The sequence below is a fragment of the Micromys minutus genome (genome assembly GCF_963924665.1).
Source record: "Micromys minutus genome assembly, chromosome: 13".
Lineage (NCBI taxonomy): Eukaryota > Metazoa > Chordata > Mammalia > Rodentia > Muridae > Micromys > Micromys minutus.
The window spans coordinates 40974455-40999861 of NC_137982.1; the positions used below are offsets into that span (position 1 = coordinate 40974455).

At 38.3% G+C, this 25407-nt stretch overlaps 1 protein-coding gene across 2 annotated transcripts in view; it reads left to right on the forward strand.

The window, feature by feature from the left end:
* The window catches only part of XIRP2 (xin actin binding repeat containing 2), an 81795-nt gene that overhangs the window by 50873 nt on the left and 5515 nt on the right, over window positions 1-25407 (forward strand). The window contains exons 4-8 of one of the 2 annotated variants that reach the window (XM_080927731.1): window positions 9594-9680; window positions 10060-10132; window positions 11580-11713; window positions 12453-21789; window positions 23680-23813. In XM_080927731.1, coding sequence (XP_080783857.1) covers window positions 9594-9680; window positions 10060-10132; window positions 11580-11713; window positions 12453-21789; window positions 23680-23774 — 9726 coding nt within the window. In that variant the 3' untranslated portion in view covers window positions 23775-23813. The remainder of the gene's footprint in view (window positions 1-9593; window positions 9681-10059; window positions 10133-11579; window positions 11714-12452; window positions 21790-23679; window positions 23814-25407) is intronic. The other variant, XM_080927732.1, reaches the window with a different exon arrangement.

Sequence of the window (25407 nt, forward strand, 5' to 3'; positions counted from 1 at the left end):
GGATACATAGATCACCATAATGTATGGAAACTATATTCTACATTGTTACTGGATACAGACTCGTTCTTGCTCTCCTAGAGACTCCTGAAGTGCATAGCACACACCTATCAACTCTTTGATAAATTCTTTTCTGTTTATACCATCAGATAGACCCTTGTTCTTGAAAGCAAGGTGTATAAATGATAAAAATGAAATATTTAAAAATTTAATAGGGTTTGTAGCCAAGATAAAAATCATACAGCAGTAGCTTTTATTGAAAAGGTAAAGTGTGGAAATCAGTCTCTAGAGAATATGATGTGACCTGGCTGTTCACTATATAGTAATGAATGTAAAACTGAAAAAATAGATCCATTGCTACATGGTCACAAAGCAACCTACTGCAGATGCCTTTAGACACTGTTTGCATGTCTAAGGGATCATGACCGTTTGGAAGAATCAAATATGAACAATTTGTCTCTCTCTTAAAGAACGTGTCCCAACCCACTACTCTTCCCTGTGGGAAATAAGTGCATGTTGAAGCTTGACTTAATTTTCTTTTTGCTTCCGGACTTGTTAAAAAGAACAAAAGCTCAAACAATAGAAGATCCAAGATGCCTGAAGGCCTAAGAGACTCAGTTGAAACTTGGAAAAAGTTGAGCCGAGAAACAACTCTTGCAATATGAAACATGAATGTGTATTTTGTAAGACAGGAAATACCTTATACATGGTATTGGATGCATAATCTACAAAGAGAAGATATTAGAAAAAGTAGTATGTCACTTGGAAGAATTGTCACCTTGTTCTTAGACAACTAAAGACCACTGAAATTGTAACATAAACCTAAGATAAACAGATATGCTTTTCAGAAAGATTCTTATGACTGTGAGGTTTGATATAAGGTTAGATGGAATAGTCTAAGTACTAATATTGAAACAGTTCAAAATCTGCAGAATTAAATGGCTCAGAAAGAGAGCTCTGGCTGAAGGGGAATTGGTGGAGTGCTAGCTGCCTTGTAACAACGTAAGCTAGGGGCTATTGTACAGTAAGCAGGAGAATTCTCCCATTGTGCCTTACATTAATTAATATAGAGAAGAATCTTCTTGATCACTATCTTTTCTTAGACAATTTTAATCTGTTTAAAATAGTACTGGATAATTTTACCGTGTTTATAGATTTCCTCATTTCCCATTATTATGTTATTATTTATGATTCTAGTTCCTTTTTGCTTGTAAGATGTTTAAGTTTATGCAGACCTGAAATCATATGTGTTAACATATTTCTTCAAAAAGTCACTTAAGAGAATTTTATTTATTGTAAGTCAAATGTTTATAGTAAGCTGCTTTATCCATTTGCCAAATAAATAGTTATTTTCGTAAATAGTATGTTGGATGACCCAGTTGAGAGGACATATTTTTATGCTGTTTTTAGAAGTCTCCAGTCTTTTAGACTCAGACTTGATGGTTCTTTAAGTAATATGCTTACAGAAGAGGAGAATGAGGGTTTCAGCACTTAACTTAGCACTGAATAGTCAGAATCCACCCTGACAAGAACAAACACATATTTTCAATTTTAAACTAAACATCTTTTATTTTAAATTACTGCTGATGTGATATGTAAATGTAACCAAAATCTAATTGAATGAAAGTTAAATTAATTGCATAATAGTACTTTTCAAGAATATCACAATAAATTTTTGTAATTACACACACACACACACACACACACACACACACACAGTTGTATATATTTAGCATTTGTCTCAACACCAGAATTTTTATACCAATAAATATGAATGCACATATTTACATGTGCATATATAAGTCAAATTGCCACAGAAAAATAAGAAAATCAAAATTTATAGATTATAGATGGTCATACATGGAGGAATAGAGGATAGACAGATACATACATGATAGATGATAGACATATAATAAAATATGATTTCAGGGGCTGATTATAATAATGTCACCAATGCTTAGCACAAATACATGGAGATATTCTTGCAATACATCCGAGCACATAAATGTGAATGCTGTCATTTGTGAAGGCAATATTTTTCAAAAGGAATCTCAACTTTGTAAATATTTTAAATTCACAGCCCCTTAAAACATGATAATCTTCATGGCAAAGACTCATAATTTTAGACATAATTGTCAGTGAAGCAAGTAAAATTTTGCTTCTGAGTATATTGGGCCATAAAAGAGTCAGGATTTACAGTTGGCTTAATGCTTGTTTTTTTTAATAATTTACACAAATTTAAAATCAAACAAAGCCTTTTCCACTGTCACAACTATCACAATCTGCTTTTTATATTACAATAATTCTGCCAGAAAATCCTGTCGCTGTTTATACATAGTATTTGGTGGCGTATCAGACTCATGAACTCTGAGTAATAGTAGTTTAGTAAGAAAAAAATGACAAAGAAGTTGTTTTCTTAGTACCATTAATATATTTTAAATGGATAGTTAAAAATATGTTTTCTTGGTTTGAAGATTCTTTACTTTCATTTGTTTCTTGGTTTTGTATTTGTTGGTTCTTGGTACAGCTGCTCTTTCCTCTGATGATGTTACTACCACCCCATCCACAATTCGATAATCTGCTCATCTGAATCAACTCTGAGTAAACTCTGTGAACTTATTTTCATGTTGATATCATAGGCATTAGCGTCAGTAGCTTCTCCTACCAATGATGTGCATGAACAATAGCCATAAAGTATAAGAAAAACAGAATATCTAACAATATGAGGAAACATTACAAATGCACTAAAAAATAAATATATAAAACTTGAGTTGAGATTCATAGAATATAATGAATGTAAAAAAATCAAATCATTAGCCCAATAGATATATGTCAACAAGTGGTGTAGAGTGATTTTAGCAGACCTTTTAAATTTTTTTTATAAAGAGAAATATTTTTACTTGAATATATGCAATCCAACCAGTATCTGACTCAACCATAGGTTTTGAAACTCATCCCTGAAGAGAAAGAGCTGTCTGCTCTATCAATCTTGAACACTGACATTTTTCTTTCCTAGGAGAGACTGGCATGTTTTTGTTTCATTTATGTCTTTTGACAGAAATGCAGCTAAGTGAACACAGCATAGCCCTTCCTAATTTCATTACAAATGAGACTCATTGTATGTAAATTATCTCAACTGATACTGAGCAAGAACTATTTTTTCACTTGAGAAAATTTTTTTCTTCCCCAATAGCCTTAAAATGAATATGCATTTTTGTAAGTAAAAATTATCATTGCCTTTTCCTGTAATGACCAAAACAAATTAAATAGTTAGATAGTTAGACTATGAACATTTTCTATGCTAGCAAAACTTCCTAAAAGACTGTATGTAGTACATCTGGTTAATATATGAGCTGACATCAAATACATGTAAGCCATCATACACTTTAATAATGTTTGGCAACTGTGCTTAAATCTGTCTTTAAAATTTCACCATACACACACACACACACACAGACACACACACACACACACACACACACACACACACACACACACACACACACACACGTAACCTCTTTTTCCTTTTAATGGTAACATGAAATGGAAAACCTGAATTGAAGTGTGACTTAGTGGCTTGCCAAAGATTACAATGTATCTGGTCCAGGAGGAAGTTAATAGTGACCTTTCATTCTTAGCTATGGGCTAATTTACCCGAGAACAAAACAGCATGTTTTTCTCATTCAGCCTGGTCTCTGGTTGAATTTAATTTCAGCAACCAATTTCATGTATCGTTTCATGTGAATTTGTGTGTAGTGTTCTGACTGGAATTCTTTATTATATTTTATTTGTGTAATTTGAGTTCTGCCTGTGCATTATAATGATGTATCCTCACACCTAATCCTAAACTCTAGACAACAAAAATTAGAAAAAAAGAGTCAAATTTAAAATTCAAATTAAATTCTTGCAAAATGGAAACCAGAAGAAAAGACAGAAGCATCGTCTTGGAATATTTTAAGAAAGACTTTGTGTAAGTTATGGCAACCTGGGGACAGTAAAATCCATGCACTGATGCTCGCATATCAAACTACTGTAGCAATTACAGTTCTACTTAGCAATGGCACATAAATGCTGAAGTTAAAACCTGAGACTATAAATACAATTGATGTGCACTTATATTGCCTCTGTTGTCCCATCTCCTACAAGAAAATGAATTTAAAGGCAGTATGCACTGGCTACTTTTTCCTGAATATGTACATGCTAACTATATTTTCCCTCTGAATAGTGATAAATTTTGAGTACATCTCAAATGCATTTATTTCTAGGCTTTTTCCCCCAAGGACAAATAGCATGATTTGCTATATCAAGTATTTTGACTTTGTCTTTCATACAAGAGAATTTCGTCACTTTACTCTTTCAGAATTAACAATTGATGGCAAGTATCAGAAACTAGCATTTCTATGGTCACCACAATAAAACTGTATTTTAAATATCACTTTGACAAATGTTATGAAATAATAGGGATATTGGCTGGATGGTATGTGTCTCATCCAAGAAGACTGGCCACTACTTTACGTTAACAAGATACTGCAGTGTTAAATTTGAACCAGACATAGTCAGATATTCACCTTTCAAAAGCAGAAAGAGGCATTAATTTTTGTAATGTGAACTGATCCAAAATGTTAAAAAAAAAAAAAAAAAAAAAAAAAAAAAAAAAACCACTCCATGGGACAAGTGTGGTCCGTTTAAAGGCCAGTGGTTGTACATGGGCATCAGGACAGAGACCTGCCTCGGTGAAAGAGGTCACAATTCACCTCAGCTAAGATCGTCCTGAGTTCATATGAGCTTTGTTCTCTTGGTTTAGAGGGACTTGTTCTCCCCAGTGTCCCCAGCACTGGCCCTCCTGGTATGCTTAGTCCCCTTTGCTCTTGCACTATCTAATCGATATTAGAACTTACAGGATGCTCTTGTCATTCCTCTAGAAATGGAAAGCTCTGTCACTGGTCAGTAGTCATCCTTTGTCCCATTAATTTATTCACCTGCTGTCTTAGGTGACTCTTTTCTTTCCACCCTGTTCAATGCTTCCAACACCATTAGGTTAAAGTCTGACTGTGCTAGGCACCTTGTCCCAGGGCATTCCGAATCTTTAAATTACAGAAAGCAACGAGGATCATCTCTTTTCTACATTTTTTCCTAGAAGAAATAGGTTCTTTCATTCCTTCTCATTGTTCTGTTCCTCAGTATGTACAACCTGGCAAATAGGAGTTTAAGGAGAATTAATGTATTGATGGGAATGTGCTACGTTAGTGTCTTAGTCAGGGTTTCTATTCCTGCAAAAACATCATGACCAAGAAGCAAATTGGGGAGGAAAGGGTTTATTCAGCTCATACTTCCATATCGCTGTTTATCACCAGTGGAAGTCAGGACTGGAACCCAAGCAGGTCAGGAGGCAGGAACTGATGTAGAGACCATGGAGGGATGTTGCTTACTGGCTTTCTCCCCCTGGCTTGTTCAGCCTGCTTTCTTATAGAACTGAAGTCTACCAGCCCAGGGATGGCCCCACCCACAATGGGCTGGGCCCTCCCCCTTGATCACTAGTTGAGAAAATGCCTTACAGCTGGGTCTCATGGAGGCATTTCCTCAACTGAGGCTCCTTTCTCTGTGATAACTCCAGCTTGTGTCAAGTTGACACAAAACCAGCCAGTACAGTTATTCTTTCTTTCTTTTTTTTTCTCTGCTCTGGTTCATTCATCATATGAACTTGTCTTTAATGTAAAGTATATGACAAGCATTTACCTAATGTCATTTAAAGTACACAAGTCCTTAACTAGGGATTGAAAACTATTTCTTAAGAAAAAATAACATATTCAGTGAAATGCTTTACCTAATAAAATGTAACATAACTTTTAAAATATAAGCCCCAGATTTTCCATTATATTTTGGTGATTTTGGAGGCCAACATTTTTAAATTTTCCTTCTTGGAAAACTTTATTGGAATTAGACTATCCTACATATCTTTAAATCAATGAATGCCTGTTGCTTAGTTTGTCAAGTATCTAATCTTCATGTCAAACACCCCTGTGGGAAGCCACACAAGTCATACCCTGTATGTATAATGTAAATTACAAAAGATGCAGTCAAAAACAAACTGCCATGAATTAATGTTATTTTTGTGAGGTTATAAATTGATACTTCAAATCTATTTAACTCTCCATAAATATAAACTTCAAATTCTCAGCTGTTTTGTTACTTAACAAAATCCACATACCTATGCTCACTAGATTATAGATACTATTAGAAAATACTTTTTTAAAATTCAAATCTCAAAAGCAATATGAATCACTTGGGCATAAACAAAAATATGAGTGTCCAATTTTACATAATTCCAAACAGATACAGTCTTGAAAAGCCAGTTGTACTGGTCCCCAGTTTCATATTTTTTTTTTCTTAAATTCAGATGATTCTATTAATGGTATGCCTAATTCTTTACATAAGAGTTTTCCAAACTTTTATTTTTCAGTAATTTTCTCTCTTATTGAAAATAATTTCTTTCTCACACACTATCTCCTAATTACAGTCCCCCACTCCACCCCTATGCCTCAGAGTTCCTCCCTAACCTCTATCCCATTTGGGCCTACTCCAGTCTGGCTCTTATAGAGAAGAACAGTCTTGCAAGAGATAACTACAAAGTCTAACAAAATACAATGAGAGAAAATTTTTAAAAATAGCATAAAGATTGGATAAGGCAAGCAAACAGAAGTAATAGAACCCAAAGAAGGCACCAGAATCAGAGACTCACTTGTTTACACATTCACAAGTGTCATAAAAATTCTAAACAGAAAGCAGTGGTATATATGTAATATATGCCCAGTGTATAGGACGTGTGTCTGTCTAGGCCCTTGGTGCCTCAGTCTCTGTGACTTCATATGAGATTTGCTTATTTGATTTAAAGGGACTTAACTCTCCTGCCATCCTTAATGCCTAACCCCCACCACATCACACATCACACACACACACACACACACACACACACACACACACACACAAAGCTATTACAGTCTTCTACCTCCATATTCCTTCCTGAAGTTCCCTGAGCTCTGATGAGAGGAATTTGATGGAGACATCCCATTTAGAACTGTGTGTTCCAAGCTGTCTCTGTCTCCAAGTGTACATCTGGTTGTGGGTCTCTGTATTGTTCTATCTGCTGCAGAAGAAAGTTTCTCTGATGTTGACTGATTACGACACTGATCTATGAGTATAATGAAATGGCATTACATGTCATTTTATTACTGTGATTTCAAAAACCCATTTTACTTGGTTTTAACCCAGGTCTCTAGTCTATCTAGTCCCTGGTTCTTAATCATATACACAGTGTGGGATATGGGCAACATCTCAAGGAGATCTGATGTTGGCTGGTCACGCCCACAAGCTTTTGTGCCACCGTTGCCTTAGCATATTTTGTAGGAGGGGTAGTAATGTAGATCAAAGAGTTTGTGGCTGGGACTGGTGATTTTGTTTCTATTTTGGTAGTCTGCAGAGCGCCTTACTGTATCAAAGACACTAAAACTTAGGAGTGAATGCTCTTTGTAGACACGAGCTCACCATTCTGAATGATTTGTAAGGAAATTGTCCTCAGCTATATAGTCTTGCTGTCCGTTTATGGAGAGCAATGTATTATCTTGAAAACAGCCTGAGTTGTTTGGCAATTTCTATCAGACCCCTTTGGCCAACTGCTCAATTGTATGTATCCTAGTCCCAATATTGAAGTCTTTGTTTGGTGACAATAGATGGCCATGTGGGCCTCTGTCTCCTTCATATTTGGACTCTTCATTAAGTTTGCCTTTATATATTTAAGGAAGTTTCCACTGAACTAGGTTTACATACTAACCCTCAAATGTTCCTCAATTCTAGTTCTCTCTCCTCATTGCCTCCCTAAATTATAACTTCCCTTCTCCTTTCCAACTTCTCTTTCTAATTCCATATTTCCCCATGCATGCAATTCACCCATAAAATCTATTTTATTTCTCTCCTGCAGGGATATCCATGTGTTGCCTCCTAGTTTCTTCTTCAATACCTAACCTCTTTGTTTCTACAGATGGCAGTTTTCTTGTAATTTACTTAATGGTTAGTACCCATTTATGAACAAATACATAATATATTTATCTTTCTCAGAAAGCTATCTCAGCCAGAATAACCATTTCTAGTTCTGTTCAATTGCCTGCAAATTTCAAGATGTCATTTTTAACAACCAAGTAACACTCTATAATTTAATTGTACCATATTTTTAATTCATACTTCTGTTGTTGTTTCCAATCTCTAGCTATTATAAATAGAGCAACAATAAACATGGTTGCTTCAGTTAGGTTCCATTTTTGTGAAGAGACACCATCACCAAGGTCACTCTTACAGAGTACATTTAATTGGGCCTAACTTACAAGTTTAGAGATTCAGTTCAGTATCATCAAGGTAGGAAGCATGGTAGTGTATAGATAGTCCTGGTGCTGGAGGAGCCAAGAGTTCTACGTCTTGATCAGAAGGTAGTTAGGAGATGACTCTCTCCAATGTGACTAGAAGAAAGGTCTCAAAGCCCACTCCAACAGTGACATACTTTCTTCAACAAGACCACACTACTCCAACAAGGCTATGGCACATCCAGTAGTATCTCATTGTACTGGATAATCAATGTAAAGATTATGATAGATCATGAACATATGATAACATGTCTAATAAACAACTAAATGTATTTTCCTTATGATTTTTCCATATTTTTCCTCTTCATTAATATGCTAGGCACAAGCTACTTACAAGAGGAAGCAGAGAGGACCATGGCTTCTAAAGATATTTATATCTTCATCTCCACAATGTTTGAATGAGTTAAATTACTTTACAAATTAGAATTAAGATCACAGATTAAATAAAGCCATCAGTCAACTTATTGTATGATAAGAAAATTCAGGTCTATTCTGGTCAGCCCAGCATAGTCACAAATGTCCTTGGACGTTGAAGGTGACATCAGAAAGGTGATAGGAAGAAAGAACCTTAGCTAGACAAAGAGAAGTCCTTGACCAATGGAGATTGGCAGCTTCTAGAAGCCTCCAAAGACAAAGGAAGGAGTTCTCCCATAGGGCCTATAGCAAAGAGTTGATGCCTTTCCCCCTGTCAACACTTGTCAACACCCAATGAAACATAATCAAAATTTCTAAACTCTTAAGTGTAAAAGAACTAGATGAATTCATTTTAAATATCTAAGTTTACAGCATTACATTTTGGCAGCTGCTGGTGCCATGAATCCTCTTCCTGCTTCTCCTCCTCTTCTTCCACTTTCTCCTTCACCTTATCTCTTCCTCTTCTTTTTCTTACTCTTCTTCCTCTCCCTCTCCCTCTTCCTCTTTTTCTTCCTGCTCTTCCTCCTCTTCCTCTTCCTCTTCCTCTTCCTCTTCCTCTTCCTCCTCCTCCTCCTCCTCCTCTTCTTCTTCTTCTTATTATTCTTCTTCTTCTCCTCCTCCTCCTCTTTCTTATCCTCCTCCTCCTCCTTCTTCTTCTTTTCTTCTTTTCAGAATTATCTATTACTAAAACTATATTAATAAAATAGTTCATTTTAAAGATGTTCCTTAAGAATTCTCAGTCTGTTTATATGTCTAATTGTTCATTTTCAGGAGGCAATCCAGAGTACACAAGAAATAAGAAGGAGTAAACAAGAAATTTCTAAAGGAAATGGAACTGATGTCTTCAAAGCAGAAATGGTAATTGCCTAAGTGCACAGTAATTTTCAAATGGTCTTCAGAACTGTGCAGAATTTCTGACTTTGCTCTAAACATATGTTTTTGTACATTTATTTAGTATAAATATATAGCAGTGTGTCTAACCCCACTTTCTAGTTAGAAATATTTTTAAAATGAAACAAGCACCCTAAAAATATGCCTGCAGTTAGGTGCTGTTCACATATGTTCGGTTATAACTTGCACACTCATTAAAATAAACAATAGAAATAGTAACTAGCATCCCTAGACACATACCAAATTCTCAGAAGAAAAACACTGTAAAATGAAGATTATGTTCAATGCTCAAATCACAGACAATTATTTAAAACAATTATTCTTTTAAAATTGTCTTTAAACACAGAGATCGCATCTTGAGAAGCACAGCGAGGAAACAAACCAAGCTTCGCAGTTTCATCACTATGTTCAAGAGACAGGTAACAGTCTGGAATCATTGGTCCAGCTCTATCTTTGGTCTTTGGATGTGTCTGGGTTTGGAGGATTTTCACAAACCAGTCCTCCCAACAAGTAACTTTAGTAACTATGACTCATGTTTCCAAAGAGGGTAAGATAGCATTTATGCATATAATTAGATTTTGACTCTGGTAGTACATGTAATATTTTTTAAATAGCTCATTACCCATCAGACCTATGATAAATTCACCTAAATTCCAAACAGTTGATAAGGTAAGAGCTACTGAAATTTTTATTTTTACCTTGGGACTAGAATAAAATGTATCGCTTATAAAGAACCCTGACAATAAACTTACCTACATTATGTTAATATTAATAATGAATTTAGGAACTAATATACTTAACTCTCAAAATACAAATAAGTGTTGAGATTACATGGAAATTTCTTGATGTTTGCAGAAGATAAAATACATCTGTCTACTTGTAGGACTTGTTTCTCTGTTGAGCTGAAAGGAAAGATTTAACCCTGTTGTGTCCTAAATATTACTTGAGTCTTGCTAGTTGAGAAAGGCATTATTCTACTAGCCAGGTATGATGACTCACACTAGTAATCCTGATATCTAGGAGGTTCAGTCAAGAAGATTGCTCTGGGTCCAACCTGTGCTATAAAGTGAAAGGTAGGCTAGCCTATAGATTAGGGATTCTTCTCAACATATACCAAAAGAAGCAAACAAATAAGAAAAATAGACCTCCAGGTCTCTTTTTATTCCTTAAGATATTTTCTTTTTACTGAGTGGAGAATTAGAACACAGTTGCAGAAATTTTGAAAATATCTCCATCCACCAGAAATAACTGCTCCAAATTTCTTTTAAGGTTTATTTTTATTTTGGCATAGTGTGTCTGTGTGCACGTCTGTGAGCACTTGTGTGTGTAAGTGCATATGTGTGTGTGCAAGAGAGACACAGACAGAGACAGAAGGAATGATACAAAGAAACAAAGACACGGATAGAGACAGAGAAACAGACAGAGGAAGAGTGACAGAGAGACACACAGAGAGAAAGAGACTGAGTGACAAAGATTGAGACATAGACAGACTGACAGACAGAGAATCCTAGGATGCCAGAAGAAGGCAACTGATCCATTACAGTCGATTTTCCAAGCTGATGTGATCTGACAGACAGCAGGAGTTCTGTGAAATAAACTTAGGTCTCCTGCAAGAGCAGCAAGTTATCTCAACTGCTCTGCCAGCTTTCCTGCCCCCAACTCCTACCAAATGTTTTCTGTTTCTTCCTTAGTTTGTCTTGATTTACTTCAACATTTTTAGCTTGAGTAATGCTTTGTGCATAAATCTGTCCTCTGAGTCTTATTCCTTAATTTACATTTTAAGAAGTTTAACGCAGCATAATATCTTCTTCTCAAACACCCTTTTATTCATTAAAAAGTATCTCTGCTATCGACTTCTCTTTGTAGTGATTGATACACCAGAGGACGAAGAGATTCCTAAGGTTTCTACTAAGATTTTAAAAGAGCAATTTGAAAAGTCTACCCAGGAAAACTTCCTACACTCTGATAAAGAAACAACACCCACAGCCAAGTATATAAAGGTAAGGTGATTTCTCTATACAGGAAAATAGTAGCTGCTGGTATCATACTTAAGTATACTAGAATTTTATGGCATTTTCTTCACAGAAATTTTTGAATTAGCTTTGATTCTGTTTCATGAAGAGAGTATTGATCTGTGAGACAGAGTAAGATCTCTCCAACCACTGGTGAACATGAATGCAAAGAGTCATGTATGCTTGAAAGTCTTTAACATCAAATAAAGTAATTAAGTTGATTTCAAATGCCAGATGGTTACATACTCTGTTTTAAATACCACAGAAACAAAAACTCCACAAAAGTATTACAAGATTTTTTTTTTCTGAATTTTATTCTTTTTATCTAGCAAAGAGGGAACTTTTAAGAATATGTATAAATGTTAAGCCAAGCATAGAGACAAATACCTTTAAGCTCAGCACTTAAGAGGTAGATGCAGGAAGAGCCCTCTGAGTTTCAGGGTTGTCAAGGCTACAAAGAGCAAAGAACAATTTTGACTCAAAAAAAGACTATGTATTAATAATAAAACACTGAGTCACTGGTTGATGGAAAAGCATTTTATCAAAAAATAGAACGATACTTATTAACACACATTGACTATTTTTCCAAGTAGGTTTAAACACAATGCATACCTGTTTTCGAAGGAAGGCATCACAGAAGAATCCTTGTGTGGACAGGTATAAGGTAGGGCTCAGGAAATCTCCATACTACACTCATAGTTTTAAGCCTTGATTTTCTCTCTTAAAGATTGAAAATGACAGTGAAGAAACCTTAAAGCCATCATCGGCTGTGGGTACCTCCGCTTATTCTTCAGCCAGACAGAGGAAGGAAACCTCAACCTCAAGTTGTAGTAATCACAGTCTGACTTCAACAACCTTGGTACAAGAAAATGGCACTTCTTCAGGGAAGATGGAAGAATTTCCTCCTCCCCCACATGATGCTTTTCAAACATCAATGGATGTGACAGCATTTTCCCAGTCCCCTGAATTCCCCAGCCCTCCTAGAAGTCTACCAATGCCCAAAGATGTATACTGCAAGCAAAGAAATTTGTATGAATTAAACCGTTTATATAAGCATATCCATCCCGAGTTAAGAAAAAACTTAGAAAAAGATTATATCAGTGAGGTTTCTGAAATTGTGTCTAGCCACATAAACTCAGGGAACTCAACATCAGCAGATGTCCAACAAGCTCGGTATGTTTTCGAAAATACAAATGACAGTTCTCAGAAAGATTTGAACTTAGAAAGAGAAAACCTAGAGTGGGATGAAATTCTGAAAGGAGAGGTGCAGTCAATTAGATGGATTTTTGAGAATCAGCCATTAGATGCTATCAACCATGGCTCTACAGATGAAGGGTACTCTGCCAAAGGCACTGCTGACCAAGAACTCATTGCTGGAGGTGATGTGAAGTATACAACGTGGATGTTTGAAACTCAACCAATAGATGCATTAGGAGTTCCTTCTGCTTGCACTGAAGGAAACACTGAGAAAATTCCTGAGCTAGCTAGAGGAGATGTTTGCACAGCAAGGTGGATGTTTGAAACAAGACCTTTAGACTCCATGAACAAAATGCATGAATGTGAAGAAGAAACCACATCTACTTTTATAAAAGACATACCTGGAGGTGATGTCAAGACTGTAAGATACATGTTTGAAACTCAACAAATAGATAAACTTGGACAGCTTCACTCCGTGGATGAAATGAACTTATTACAACTCAGATCAGAACTCAAAGAAATTAAAGGGAATGTTAAGAGAAGCATTAAGTGTTTTGAAACTCAACCATTGTATGTCATTAGAGATGGTTCAGGCCAAATGCTAGAAATTAAAACTGTGCAGAGAGAAGACATTGAAAAGGGGGATGTAAGAACAGCACGTTGGATGTTTGAAACACAGCCTTTGGACACAATAAACAAAGACATCATGGAAATTAAAGTTGTTCGAGGAATATCCATGGAGGAAAATGTCAAAGGTAGGGTGTGTAGAGCAAAGTGGTTATTTGAAACTCAACCACTGGAGAAAATCAAAGAAGAGTCAGGGGAGGCTGTCCTGAAAACAGAAGCAGTCATAGGTACAGACGTTTCTAAAAAGTGTTGGATGTTTGAAACACAGCCACTAGACATTATCAATCAATCTCCTGATAAAGAGAGTGTATCACCTGAAGAAAGGATAGGAGGTGACGTAAAAACCACCAAACATCTATTTGAAACACTCCCAATAGAGGCCTTAAAAGACAGCCAAGATACTGGAAAGCTTCAAAAAATCACTGCCTCTGAAGAAGAAAAAGGGGATGTTAAGCACCAAAAACGGGTTTTTGAAACTCAACGCTTAGAAGATATTAGAGAAGATAAGAAAGAATGTACCCGGACCGTGAAGCTAGAAGCAGTTGACAGAGGACATGTAAAGAACTATATGCATATCTTCGAATCCAATAATCTAATTAAGGTTGATGCATCCCATGAAATTGAGGTAGAAGGAGTCACAAGAGGCACTGTGGAGTTGAATAAATCTCTCTTTGAGACAATCCCACTGTATGCTATTCAAGACCATCTTGGAAAATACCACCAAGTAAAGACTCTCCAGCAAGAAGAAATAGTAAGAGGTGACGTAAGAAGCTGTAGATGGCTCTTTGAAACAAGGCCCATTGACCAATTTGATGAAAGCCTTCACAAATTTCAGATAATTAGAGGAATATCTGCTCAAGAAATACAGGCAGGGAATGTGAAATCTGCTAGGTGGTTGTTTGAGACCCAACCTCTTGATTCAATTAAGCATTTTAGCAATGTGGAAGAAACAGAGAACAAAACTGAACAAAGTACTGATATTGTTAAGGGGGACGTCAAGACTTGTAAATGGTTGTTTGAGACCCAGCCAATGGAGTCTCTTTATGAAAAAACTTCCTTGATGACAAACTCTGAAGAGCTTCATAAAGGTGATGTTAGAACCTGTATGTGGCTCTTTGAAACTCAGCCACTTGATGCCATAAAAGATGATTCTGAAGCAACAGTAAAACTGCAAACTGTGAACCAGGAGGAGATACAAGGTGGGGATGTTCGGACAGCATGTTTTCTTTTTGAGACAGAAAATCTGGACAACATACAGGGGGGTGAAGAGAAAGATAATAAGCCCATGGAGATGGATATACAATCTGGGGATGTCTCTGGAATGAAGTATAAGTTTGAAAATCAGTCCTTAGACTCTATAAGTTGCAGTTCAGAGGATGTTTTGAATAAGATCAAAACCTTAAAAGTGGAAGACATTCAGAAAGGCAATGTTTTAAATTGTACTCGGCTATTTGAAAACCAGCCTTTTGATATGATAAATGAAAGTCAAGAAGGAGATGGTTTGGTTAAAACTGTGACAGACATACAAGGTGGAGATGTGAGAAAGGGATGCTTCATTTTTGAGACGTTTTCATTAGATGAGATTAAAGATGAGTCTGATGGCATCAGCACCAGAGAAACAAACACTGAGGAAGTAATAAAAGGTGATGTAAAAAGCTACAAAATGCTTTTTGAAACACAACCACTCTATGCAATTCGAGACCAAGAAGGGTTTTATCATGAAGTGACAACAGTTAAAAAAGAAGAAACAATTCATGGAGATGTAAGAGGAACAAGGTGGCTCTTTGAAACAAAACCATTAGATTCAATTCATGAATCAGAAGATGTATACGTTATTAAATCTGTTACCCAGGAAGACATTCAGAAGGGGGATGTGAGTTCTGTCAGATACAGATTCGAAACTCAACCACTGGATATGATTTCAGACAAATCACATAATGTTGTGCCCACTGTTGACTGTATTCAAGGAGGCAATGTGCAGATGAATAAACAATTATTCGAGTCTCAGGGTGGTGGCAAGAAGAATTATGTAAGAACAGTAAGTGTCAATGAAATACAAAAGGGAAATGTTAAGACTTCTACTTGGCTCTTTGAAACTCACAGCATAGATGAGCTGGGAGAAGGGTCCAGCTATGAAAATATCAAGACAGTCACTCAGGAAGATGTGCTGAAAGGTGATGTGAAGCAAGCTGTGTGGCTCTTTGAAAATCAGACATTGGATTCTCTCAAGGAACTTGATGAAAGTGATGTCAAAATGACTAAAGAAGAAATCCCTCCATCAGATGTCAAGACAACTACGTGGCTCTTTGAAACGACACCTATTCATGAATTTAATGAAACTAAAGTAGAAAAAGAAAAAATTATTGGTAAAAGCATTAAAGAAACCTTGGAAGACCTGTATTCTCAAAAAGTTGTTGAAGCTCCTGGAATTATCATTGAAGCTGATGAAATTGGGGATGTCAGAATGGCCAAATACAAGCTCATGAACCAAACGTCTCCTGAGATCCAGAAGGAAGAAGTTATCAGAGCTGATCTCAGAAACATAATGATGAACTTGATTTCCCAAAGAGACTGCACAAAGAAGGAGATATTTATCAATGAAGAGGAGAAGGGAAATATCAATTTTACTAAAACTCAATTATTAAACCGATCAATGGAATTTCACACTGAAAAGGAAGAGATAGTGAGAGGGGATATAAAACAAGCAATCCAAAAGCTGTTCTCAGAAGAAAGAAGTGCCAAGAAAGGCATATTAATTCAAGAAGACGAAAAGGGAGATGTCAACATGACTATCTATTGTCTTCTTCATGAAAATGCTGGCGAGAAGACTGAACGTGAAGACATACTGGGGGGTGATGTGAGGCGTACCATTCATAACCTGTTATCTCCTGCATCAAATGATAAAATATCTGAAAAGACAAAAGTCGATGCTTCAGAGAGGGGAAATGTTCAGTTCTTCACAACTTGCATAGAAACTGGAGCTTTGGATTACCTCAAGCAACTACAAGCAGGGTCCAACGAAACACTCCCAGCCAGGAAGCAAGAAGGAGCGGAAGAAATAATGGGCGGCGATGTTGAGGGAACAAAATTCTTACTCAAGAAAAGGCAGTCTTCCTTTGAACGGACTGTTAGTGAAACTGACATCATCCCAGGAGATGTGCGTAGCACAGTCAAAGTCTTCATGACCGAGCCTCAGAGTGCATCTTCTAAGACAGTGAAAGAAAAGAGTATAGAAGGCGATTCGAAATCAACCTTGAATTCTCTCAACCAGGCCATGAATCAGAAGACAGTGGCTAAAACAGACAAAATTACAAAAGAGGACAGGCTGGTCATACTCAAGTCACTTAAGGAGTCGGGTGGCAGACAGAAAGAACCTAAACGATCTGGTGGCACCTCTAGTGATATCAGGCAAGCTATTGAGTGCCTTGAGAAGGCTACAAATACAAGGACTGAAATATTGAAAAGGGAGATAATACTGGATGATCTGAAGACATCATTAAGGTCTTTGAAAGAGGAACAGTGTGGATTCAAAGAGGCTGATACACAGGAAATTGACAAAGATGTACTATCTGGGAAACTAGGATTCTCAGAAAGACAAAAAATAGGGATTCATTCAGCAGCTGTCCAGGGAGACAAAACAAGTCTTCTTCAACCAGTGCCAGGACCATTTGAGCCAACAAGCAGGCAGCAAGCAGGATCAGGCACTCTGGATGAAACTACACAGAAATCCCGCTCTCAGTCTGTAACAGAAGAAAGAACTGAGGCTCCTCTTCTGAAAGCCCCTAAGGGCACTGTAAAGATTGTCATTGATCGTGAACAAAACAATGATGCTCTTGAGAAAAGCCTTAGGAAAATGTCTAGTTCAGAACATAGAGCTATGAAACACGGTTTAGACATGGGTACCAGAATGGGTGTCTGGACTGAGAGCAAAGAATACCTGTTTGGTGGTGACCATATGAGCAAACACTTAACCATGTCAATGAATCAAAATCTAAAAACCAAGAACTCAGCAAACATAAGAGAATCAAAGGATGAGGTCATTAGCTCCATCCAGTCTGCAGATAAAACACTTAGGATGCAACAGACTCCAACCTCTGAGCTAGTGAATGATCACTGTAAGTCTCAGTTCCAGTATTCCTATGGGAAGAATCAAAAAAGTACCCAAAATGTTAATGTATCAACAGAAATACAAAGTTACAGTCCAGAGACTACCCAACATCCAGTCAACAACCCAGCTGGAGAAATACTTGGGATGACAAGGGACTTCCAGAGGCAAGCCATACTAAGTCAGGAAAAGCAGTATTCTAATAAAGAAAGGAAGAAAAATGACATGAGCCTTCAGCCTTTGCCTGTAGGTAAGGATGTACACACTCTACCAGGAGTGACGGTCTCTGGGCAAAAATGCAAAAACATACAGGTAACTGACAAGAAACAGAAAACTGATGTTTGTCTAGAAAGCCAGGACTTTCTAATGAAGACAAATACTTCCAAGGAGTTAAAAATGGCAATGGAGAGGTCCTTTAATCCAATCAACCTTCACCCTGAATGTAGTACTAATGAAAATGAGGACTCCCTTCCACCTCCATCTCCTCCTCCTCCTCCACCTTCCAATGCGTCATCTGAAATTGAATTTCCTCTCCCTCCTCCACCACCTTTAATGCTGTTGACGGAAAAAAATGAATTTCCTCCCTCATCACCCACGGAGAAGACAAGGACTGAGTTTGAAAGCCTCTCAACCCTCCCTCTTCCTCCACCTCCAGTAGATGAGAAATCTGATCAAGAATATCTATCAACATCCCTACTTCCTCCCCCTCCTCCAACTCCATCTCAACCAGAACATCTTCTTTCCTCCTCTGTTCTAGGACATCACAGTGAAACATTTTTACAACAGTATTCCCAAAAAGAAACCTTGGAGTCTCATCAACTTCAGTCACAGGCTAAAATCCTAACAGGAAAATCACCACCTCCTACACTCCCCAAACCCAAACTTCCCAAGAGAATTAAAGATAAGATGAGCCAGTATTCCCCAAGTGGTGAATTGGAAAGATCTCTGTCAGATATAGAAATTAAAACTACCCTCTCAAAGGATCAAAAAAGATCAGTGGAGGCACTGAGCAGTGAACACACAGAGACAAAACAAGAAGTATTCAGAAAAAGTTTTATTGGAGGAAAACAGCTACCCATTAATTCCACAAACTCAATCTCTCAGACAGTTCCAAAAATCCCAGCACCCAAGGAAAAACAAACAGCACCCCTTGTTAAATCCCACTCATTCCCATCAAGTTCTGAACAACAGAGTCCTAAGCCTTACATGAGAAAATTTAAGACACCTTTAATGATTGCTGAAGAAAAATACAGACAGCAAAGAGAAGAGCTTGAGAAACAGAGACAGGAGAGTTTTTGCCGCAGCGTCATCAAAACAGAAACCCAGCACCAAAGCTTATCAGAGAAGGAAAAAGAAATAGAGTTACAAAAAGCAACCGAGGCAATCTCCACACCAAGAAAGGATTCAGACTTCACTAGGGCACAACCCAACCTGGACTCTAAATACAGCACTGTGATTGCTGGTGGATGCTTGGAAAGCCAGCTCTCCACAGTTTCTTCATTGACAGCTGCTACTGAGAGGCTCCAGCATGTTCTAGTCTCTTCAGAAGATAAGCTTACCCTGAGTCAGGAAGGCATACAGAACTCAACTGACACCCTACAATCGAAATCAGCTAGTGACATTACCCAGAGTCACAAAGAATATAAGACCCACCAAACATTTGAGCAACATGTGGAGAAGTTGCCCTTTCCCCAAACCAAACCCATGTCCCCAAGTTTCAAAGTGAAAACTATCAGGCGTCCATCTCTCGATCACACACAGACTGAAACAGACCTTAGTTCTGAACATCACCTAAAGCAATCTGAAGTTGACGTTCAAACCAGTACTAACCCAATGAATAAGGAAATCAAGAAAATCCAAGCAAGCACGCGGTGTGATAATAAGCAATCTGTGCCTGAAAAGTATGTTCAGTTACCTAAAACAGAGAGACGGGTAACCATTCAAATGCCCAAAGAATATGCAGAGAAAAATCACAGAAGTAAACACCAAACAGTTCCCAAGAAGCATGGAGGATGTGGGGAGTTTGACAGAGGCAGTGTCCTGCGGAAGGAAGGAAACCAGGACTCTTCCACTAGCAGTTCCAAAGAAGACAGACTAATGGTTGAAAGTAAGCAAGGACATCTGCAGAACCAGAGTGTACCAAAGGCAGTCCAACAAAAGACTACTGATGAACACCTGGACTCGCAGATTCAGAATGTTCAGCGAACAACACAAACTTCTAGAACTGAGCATAAAGAACTGACTCAGCCTTCCAATGCTGTGCAGGAGGAAAATTGTCTTAGGGACAAAGGCAAACAGAGACGGGTCTCCTCTAACACCGAAGATTCAAAGCAAGAGATAAGACAGAACAAATCTCTATTTTCCTCTGTGAAAGACTCCCAGCAGGATGATGGAAGATGTGCCATCAACATATTGGAATTCTTGCGAAAACGTGAGGAACTGCAGCAGATTTTGTCTAGAGTAAAACAGTTAGAAGCAGAATCAGATCAAAGTGGCCTGAAAACATTTCAGACACTGTTAAATATTGTTCCGGTGTGGCTGATAAGTGAGGGGCAAAGAAAGTATGGCGTTCATGTTGCCATGGAGAATAATTTGGAAAAAGTCAAAGAAGAAATAACACGTATTAAAACTCAAGCCGAGGATATGCTTGTTCACTGTGAGCAGGAAATTCAGGCAGCCATGATGACCTCCCAAACAGGAAAGCAGAGAGATAAACCTCCCAATCTTAATGACACGCCACTGAAAGTGTCTAATGTTAATCTCAGCTCTAATAAATGCGCTGAGCAGAAAGAAAGTAAAACTGTAGAAGAAAAATTAACACACCGCCAAGTAGCAAGCCATCCTGTGGCAGCAACTCATAATCCTGCTAAAAAGTATCAGGAGGCTAAGGGGGAAGATAGGAAGATGGCTCCTCCCTCTTTGAAAACCCGCCCACCATCACCAACTTTCATTACAATAGAATCTACTGCCCGCAGAGCAGAAACCTCCACAAAGAGTGAGCTTTCTCAGTCCCCTAAAAATAACAGTTGTATTGAACCTCCGCCCAGAAGACCCATGGAACATACATCTAGACTTCCCAGAACAAGTACATCACCTTCCCCACCAAGGAGTCGTTCAGAACAACTTGTGCGACTCAAAGACACCACAGCGAGGTTAGCCAAAGGCACCATCCCCTGTTCACCAGGGTCCCCGGTTCCAATTGTAGAGAAGAGATCTGAAGTTGTCATGTCTCCAGCCACACTCCGCAGGCAAATCAAGATAGAAAGCCGTGGTGGAGACTCACCGCCCACCATCACAATACCTGTGAGTGTAAACCACCAGGACGTTAGTGGTTCCTTTGGAGAATCTGTAGACACCCAAGAGGGAGTGAAGAAAACAGAAAAAAGAGAGACTTATGTTTATAAAGACAAAGTGAATTCTGTAAGCAGAGCAGTGCCGGTGACTGAAAGCTATGATGCAGTTGAGATCATCCGCACGGTGGGAGGGCCCCACCTATCAGAACTCACAGAGAGATTTGAAGCCACCAATCAAACAGTTCGAATGGCTGAAGGTTTTCTGAATGGCCACGAGAATGAAATAAACAGATGGTTTAAGGAATTCGAGAGTGACCCAGTTTTTGGAGCAAAGACAGAGAGAAGAGCTTATGCAAATGGGGAAATAAACCACAACATGAAGCAAGAGAGTCACACATTTTGCAGGGAGGAATTTGGATCGGCATCTTCTGAAACTGCTAGTTTTACAGGCTTTTCTTACAGCCATCCTAGAGAGCACCAAGCCAACGCTGCTGCAATGCAGCCCAGGGCTCACTCCGACGCAAGGTCTCTGAATGAGCAGTTCTTGAGCGTGGACGCATTCGACAGTCAGATTGTTGAGTCAACGGTAGCAACCTCATCATCACGGGGCTCAGAAGCTGGTAGATCTGGCTTTGACTTCAAGCGTGCCCCACCGACCTATGAAGACGTCATCGCTGGCCACATCCTAGATATAGCAGATTCACCTACAAACCTCAGACGGAAGTTTCAAAAGACATGGCAGGAGAGTGAACGGGTTTTTAACCGCATGGCATATGAAACCTCGGACGCACACTCAACAGAAGTGAGCAGGGCCTTCCAGGAGGAATCTGCCTTTTTAAGTGGTAAATGAGATTCAAGAGTGTGAAGGAAGATTAACCCATTTGAAAGCATGGATAGCCAAAGCCAGATGATTCGCCATTAAAACAATGTGTGAAAAGAACCAAGCCACAAGCCAGAACTAACTGCTGATCATGAGGGCTTCTGAATCTCTACTGCCCTTGCTTTCGTGACTTGCTTTTGTATACTAACATCTAATACGGGCTGCAGTTGTTTGTTATAGAAAAACCAATTATTAAATTTTCCTACTAAAATTCACTTCACTAAATAGCTCATGGTGGTATCAGATCAAAACCTTCAGCCTGGTATTGCTGTTTTACCTGCATACTTAAAATTCATACATGCTAGTAATGACCTCAGGCAGAACTCACGGTATGCATACATGCCGAGTGGATTTTCATCTTTCTGATAAATGCATAGGTGTAAGAACAGACAGTTTAGATGTTCTTATTGAGCTGAGGGGATCCTATTCACTGAATCCAATGTTTTCTATAACTGATATTTTCACCTTTATGAACACAAACTCTAAATGACAACTCGGTCTCTTTCACGGAGGAGGATAAGCCATATGGATTAAAACTTGATTATGTTTGTAAGATGAGAACTTTAACTCCTTTGAACATAGGACAGGATATTTGTAACATCAGAAGATAGCTTGTTCCTTTTTGTTAGTTTCCACACTTTTTACAGTTAATGAGACTTCATGATCATACGGATTGGATGTACTTAATAGGTTTCATCAAAACGGTCACTCTTTTAGACAGATTGAAAGAAAGAGCAAACTTAAAAATAAAATCCACCAAAATTAATAATCCTGCCTCTCATATTTACAACATATGTGTCTAGTTTATCAAGTTAATATGGTTTCTTAATATTCTTGCTCCTGGCATAATTAAGCAAAGCTGTCTAATTAATTTCAAATGTTCTGTTTTCCTTAAGACGATCCCAAAACCATAGACAAGACAGAAAAGCTGGTGCTAAGTATAGAAATACGTCCCCATGGGAATCAAAAGGGCCAAGGAGTCCTCTCCACCACAGAGCATAATTATAAGAGTCATTTCTGTGTGAAGGACCTTTGACATACTTGCTTCCATAGGTGACTGATACAAAGGCTGTGTTATTCTCAGAAGAGTATGGTAGAAAGAAAAACCCATATTTAATCAATATATCTCTGTCCACTGCAAGCCCCCATAGAATCCCCAGTTAGTGAGGTAACCACTGTTATTTGTAAGAACTGTCCTTCACAGGGGAGCAATGGGAAATGACTGTAAGTACTGAGACAGAGAAGCAGAGAACACAGAAAGAGCAGATGCAAGAATCCAGAAGGCTGTAAGAGTGTAAATCCGGTTAGGTAACCCTAGAGGACCCTGCCTGAATATTTTACATATGAGAGAGTATTGTTACAAGGCAGTTTACGGTTGGTGCAATGAGGTAGACCTAGAACTGTTGAGAAAAGACTTAATCAAATATTATACAATGTCTTGCTTATAAAACTGCATATCCTTTGGAATAATTTTTCTATATGGTTTCAAAAATTAAATTATTGTGTATAAATTCATATGTCCCTCCTTAGCTGCTTGAAATGATGCACTTTCTCAAGGCTCCTCATACATTTACTGTATATGTATTTACTGGATATGTCTAATCTATTAACAAATGTTAGTATAACACACAAGGTGTTCATAAGGAATATATGGTAAAGGCATGAACTCTTTGGACCAGATCCCGAGACTATATGCTAGCATACCCTGCTCAGAGAAAGGAGACAAAAGATTATTGTTAGAGCTGATTCACTTTATCTGCATGGCCAATTAGTGTATCATTTGCTTTCATATGCTTTTACAGCTGTGACTGAAAATAGAACTATATAAGCCTTTATACCTTTTTACTTTTAGAAACTGTTGGCCCAAGACAAGGAAATTTGCACCATTTGTCAAAAGACAGTTTATCCAATGGAGTGCCTCGTAGCAGACAAGCAGAATTTTCATAAATCTTGCTTCAGATGCCGCCACTGCAGCAGTAAACTGAGGTAAAACATCTTGTTGACTGTGCCACACAGACTGAATAAACTTGTAGCATATGCAGAACATCTAGTCTCCACTTCAGCGGTTCTCAACCTTCCTAGCGCTGCGACCCATTAATATAGTTCCTGGTGTTGTGACGGGTGACCCCTACCCATAACATTATTTCCATTGCTACTTCATAACTGCATTTTTGCTAGGTGTGCATTGGTAGTGTGAAAATCCGATATTTCTGATGGTCTTAGGAGACCCCTGTAAAAGGCTCATTTGACTCCCCCACAGGGGCTGTAACCCACAGGTTGAGAACCACTGGTCTAGAGAGTAGGATTTTCCAGATCTTGCAACTGCATCCAGTGACTATAGTCACGAGAGGACTGGGGTTCAGGTGTTTCTGTTCTATTGTTCATAGGTCACATTGGTTGTCGACCCTTCCCTTTCTCAAGGTGCCTTTCTTGTTGTGGAAACCATGTGGGTGAGAGGGCATCCCGAGTTAGTGAGCATGTCAGGTTGTTCCAGTTAATGTGGCTGGAAGGATAAGTGTTATATTAGAAGCTGTAAATTCTTTCTGTATAGGGCAGATAGTGAATATTGTCATTTAGCTGGCTCTTCTATTCCCATCATTCCAAGAATGGCTGCTTACCCAGAACAGGTGGAGGTGTCTGTAAATGAGTAGACCAGAATGTGTTCCAGGGAAACTTTGTATCCCAAAGTGGGGGATGTAACGATCTTGCCTGTTTCAGCAACATTCCATAAGTTAATAAATAGAACTGGGGAGAATATTAGTGACAGGCCTGGGAAAGCTGTTTATTTGTGAAGCAAAAGAAGCATGCTAATCAACAAGAGTGGCAAGAGCTTTCCTTTTACACACTTCTCAAAGTAGAGGCATCTAAATGAACGTGACATTTGGTAAGGCTGTAGTTTGAAATGCTGGAGGAAAATCTATTTTGCTGAATCTAATGTGCACCTCTCTGCCTAGCACTTTCCTGACTTTAATTGGCAGTGTCAAATATTCCTCATTGCAAAGTTACTCTCCCTTCGTTTCTATGACAATATAACATAATGATGCTCCTCTACTTTTGGGGTGCTCCTTTGCAGGCACCTGTTTGGGTGACTCTTTCGGATCATCAATGAGAAACTAGAGCTCTTCAGAAGCCAGCAATGCAGACATACACTTCTCCTTGTCTCTTCTTTCTTCTGGTGAATCCCATATAGTCTTGTTACCTGAGCAGCCTTCCTCATGGGGATGACTCTGAAATGTGAACTGCTGGGCCAGATTGCATGTTTGCTCACTAAATGCTTATATCCAATAATAATGTTTCTGCCAGCATAATGATATCGACGGGACCCCTTTTCCTCTCACTGTTGTCATTCATTCAGAGTTTAATTTCTGTCCCTCTGTAAAAGTCAATGACATGAACATTAACTGTGACCTTGTCATGAAGCTACCATTCACTTACCATTTTCCTTCACTTCTTGTGCCCAAACCATGCCCCACTTCTTTATTCTAGGATTCACATAGTTCCCTTTTAAGTTGTGCACATTTGGCCATCCCCATAACCCAACTGCCATTCTAGCCAAGCCACTATTGTCTCTCACTTGGGT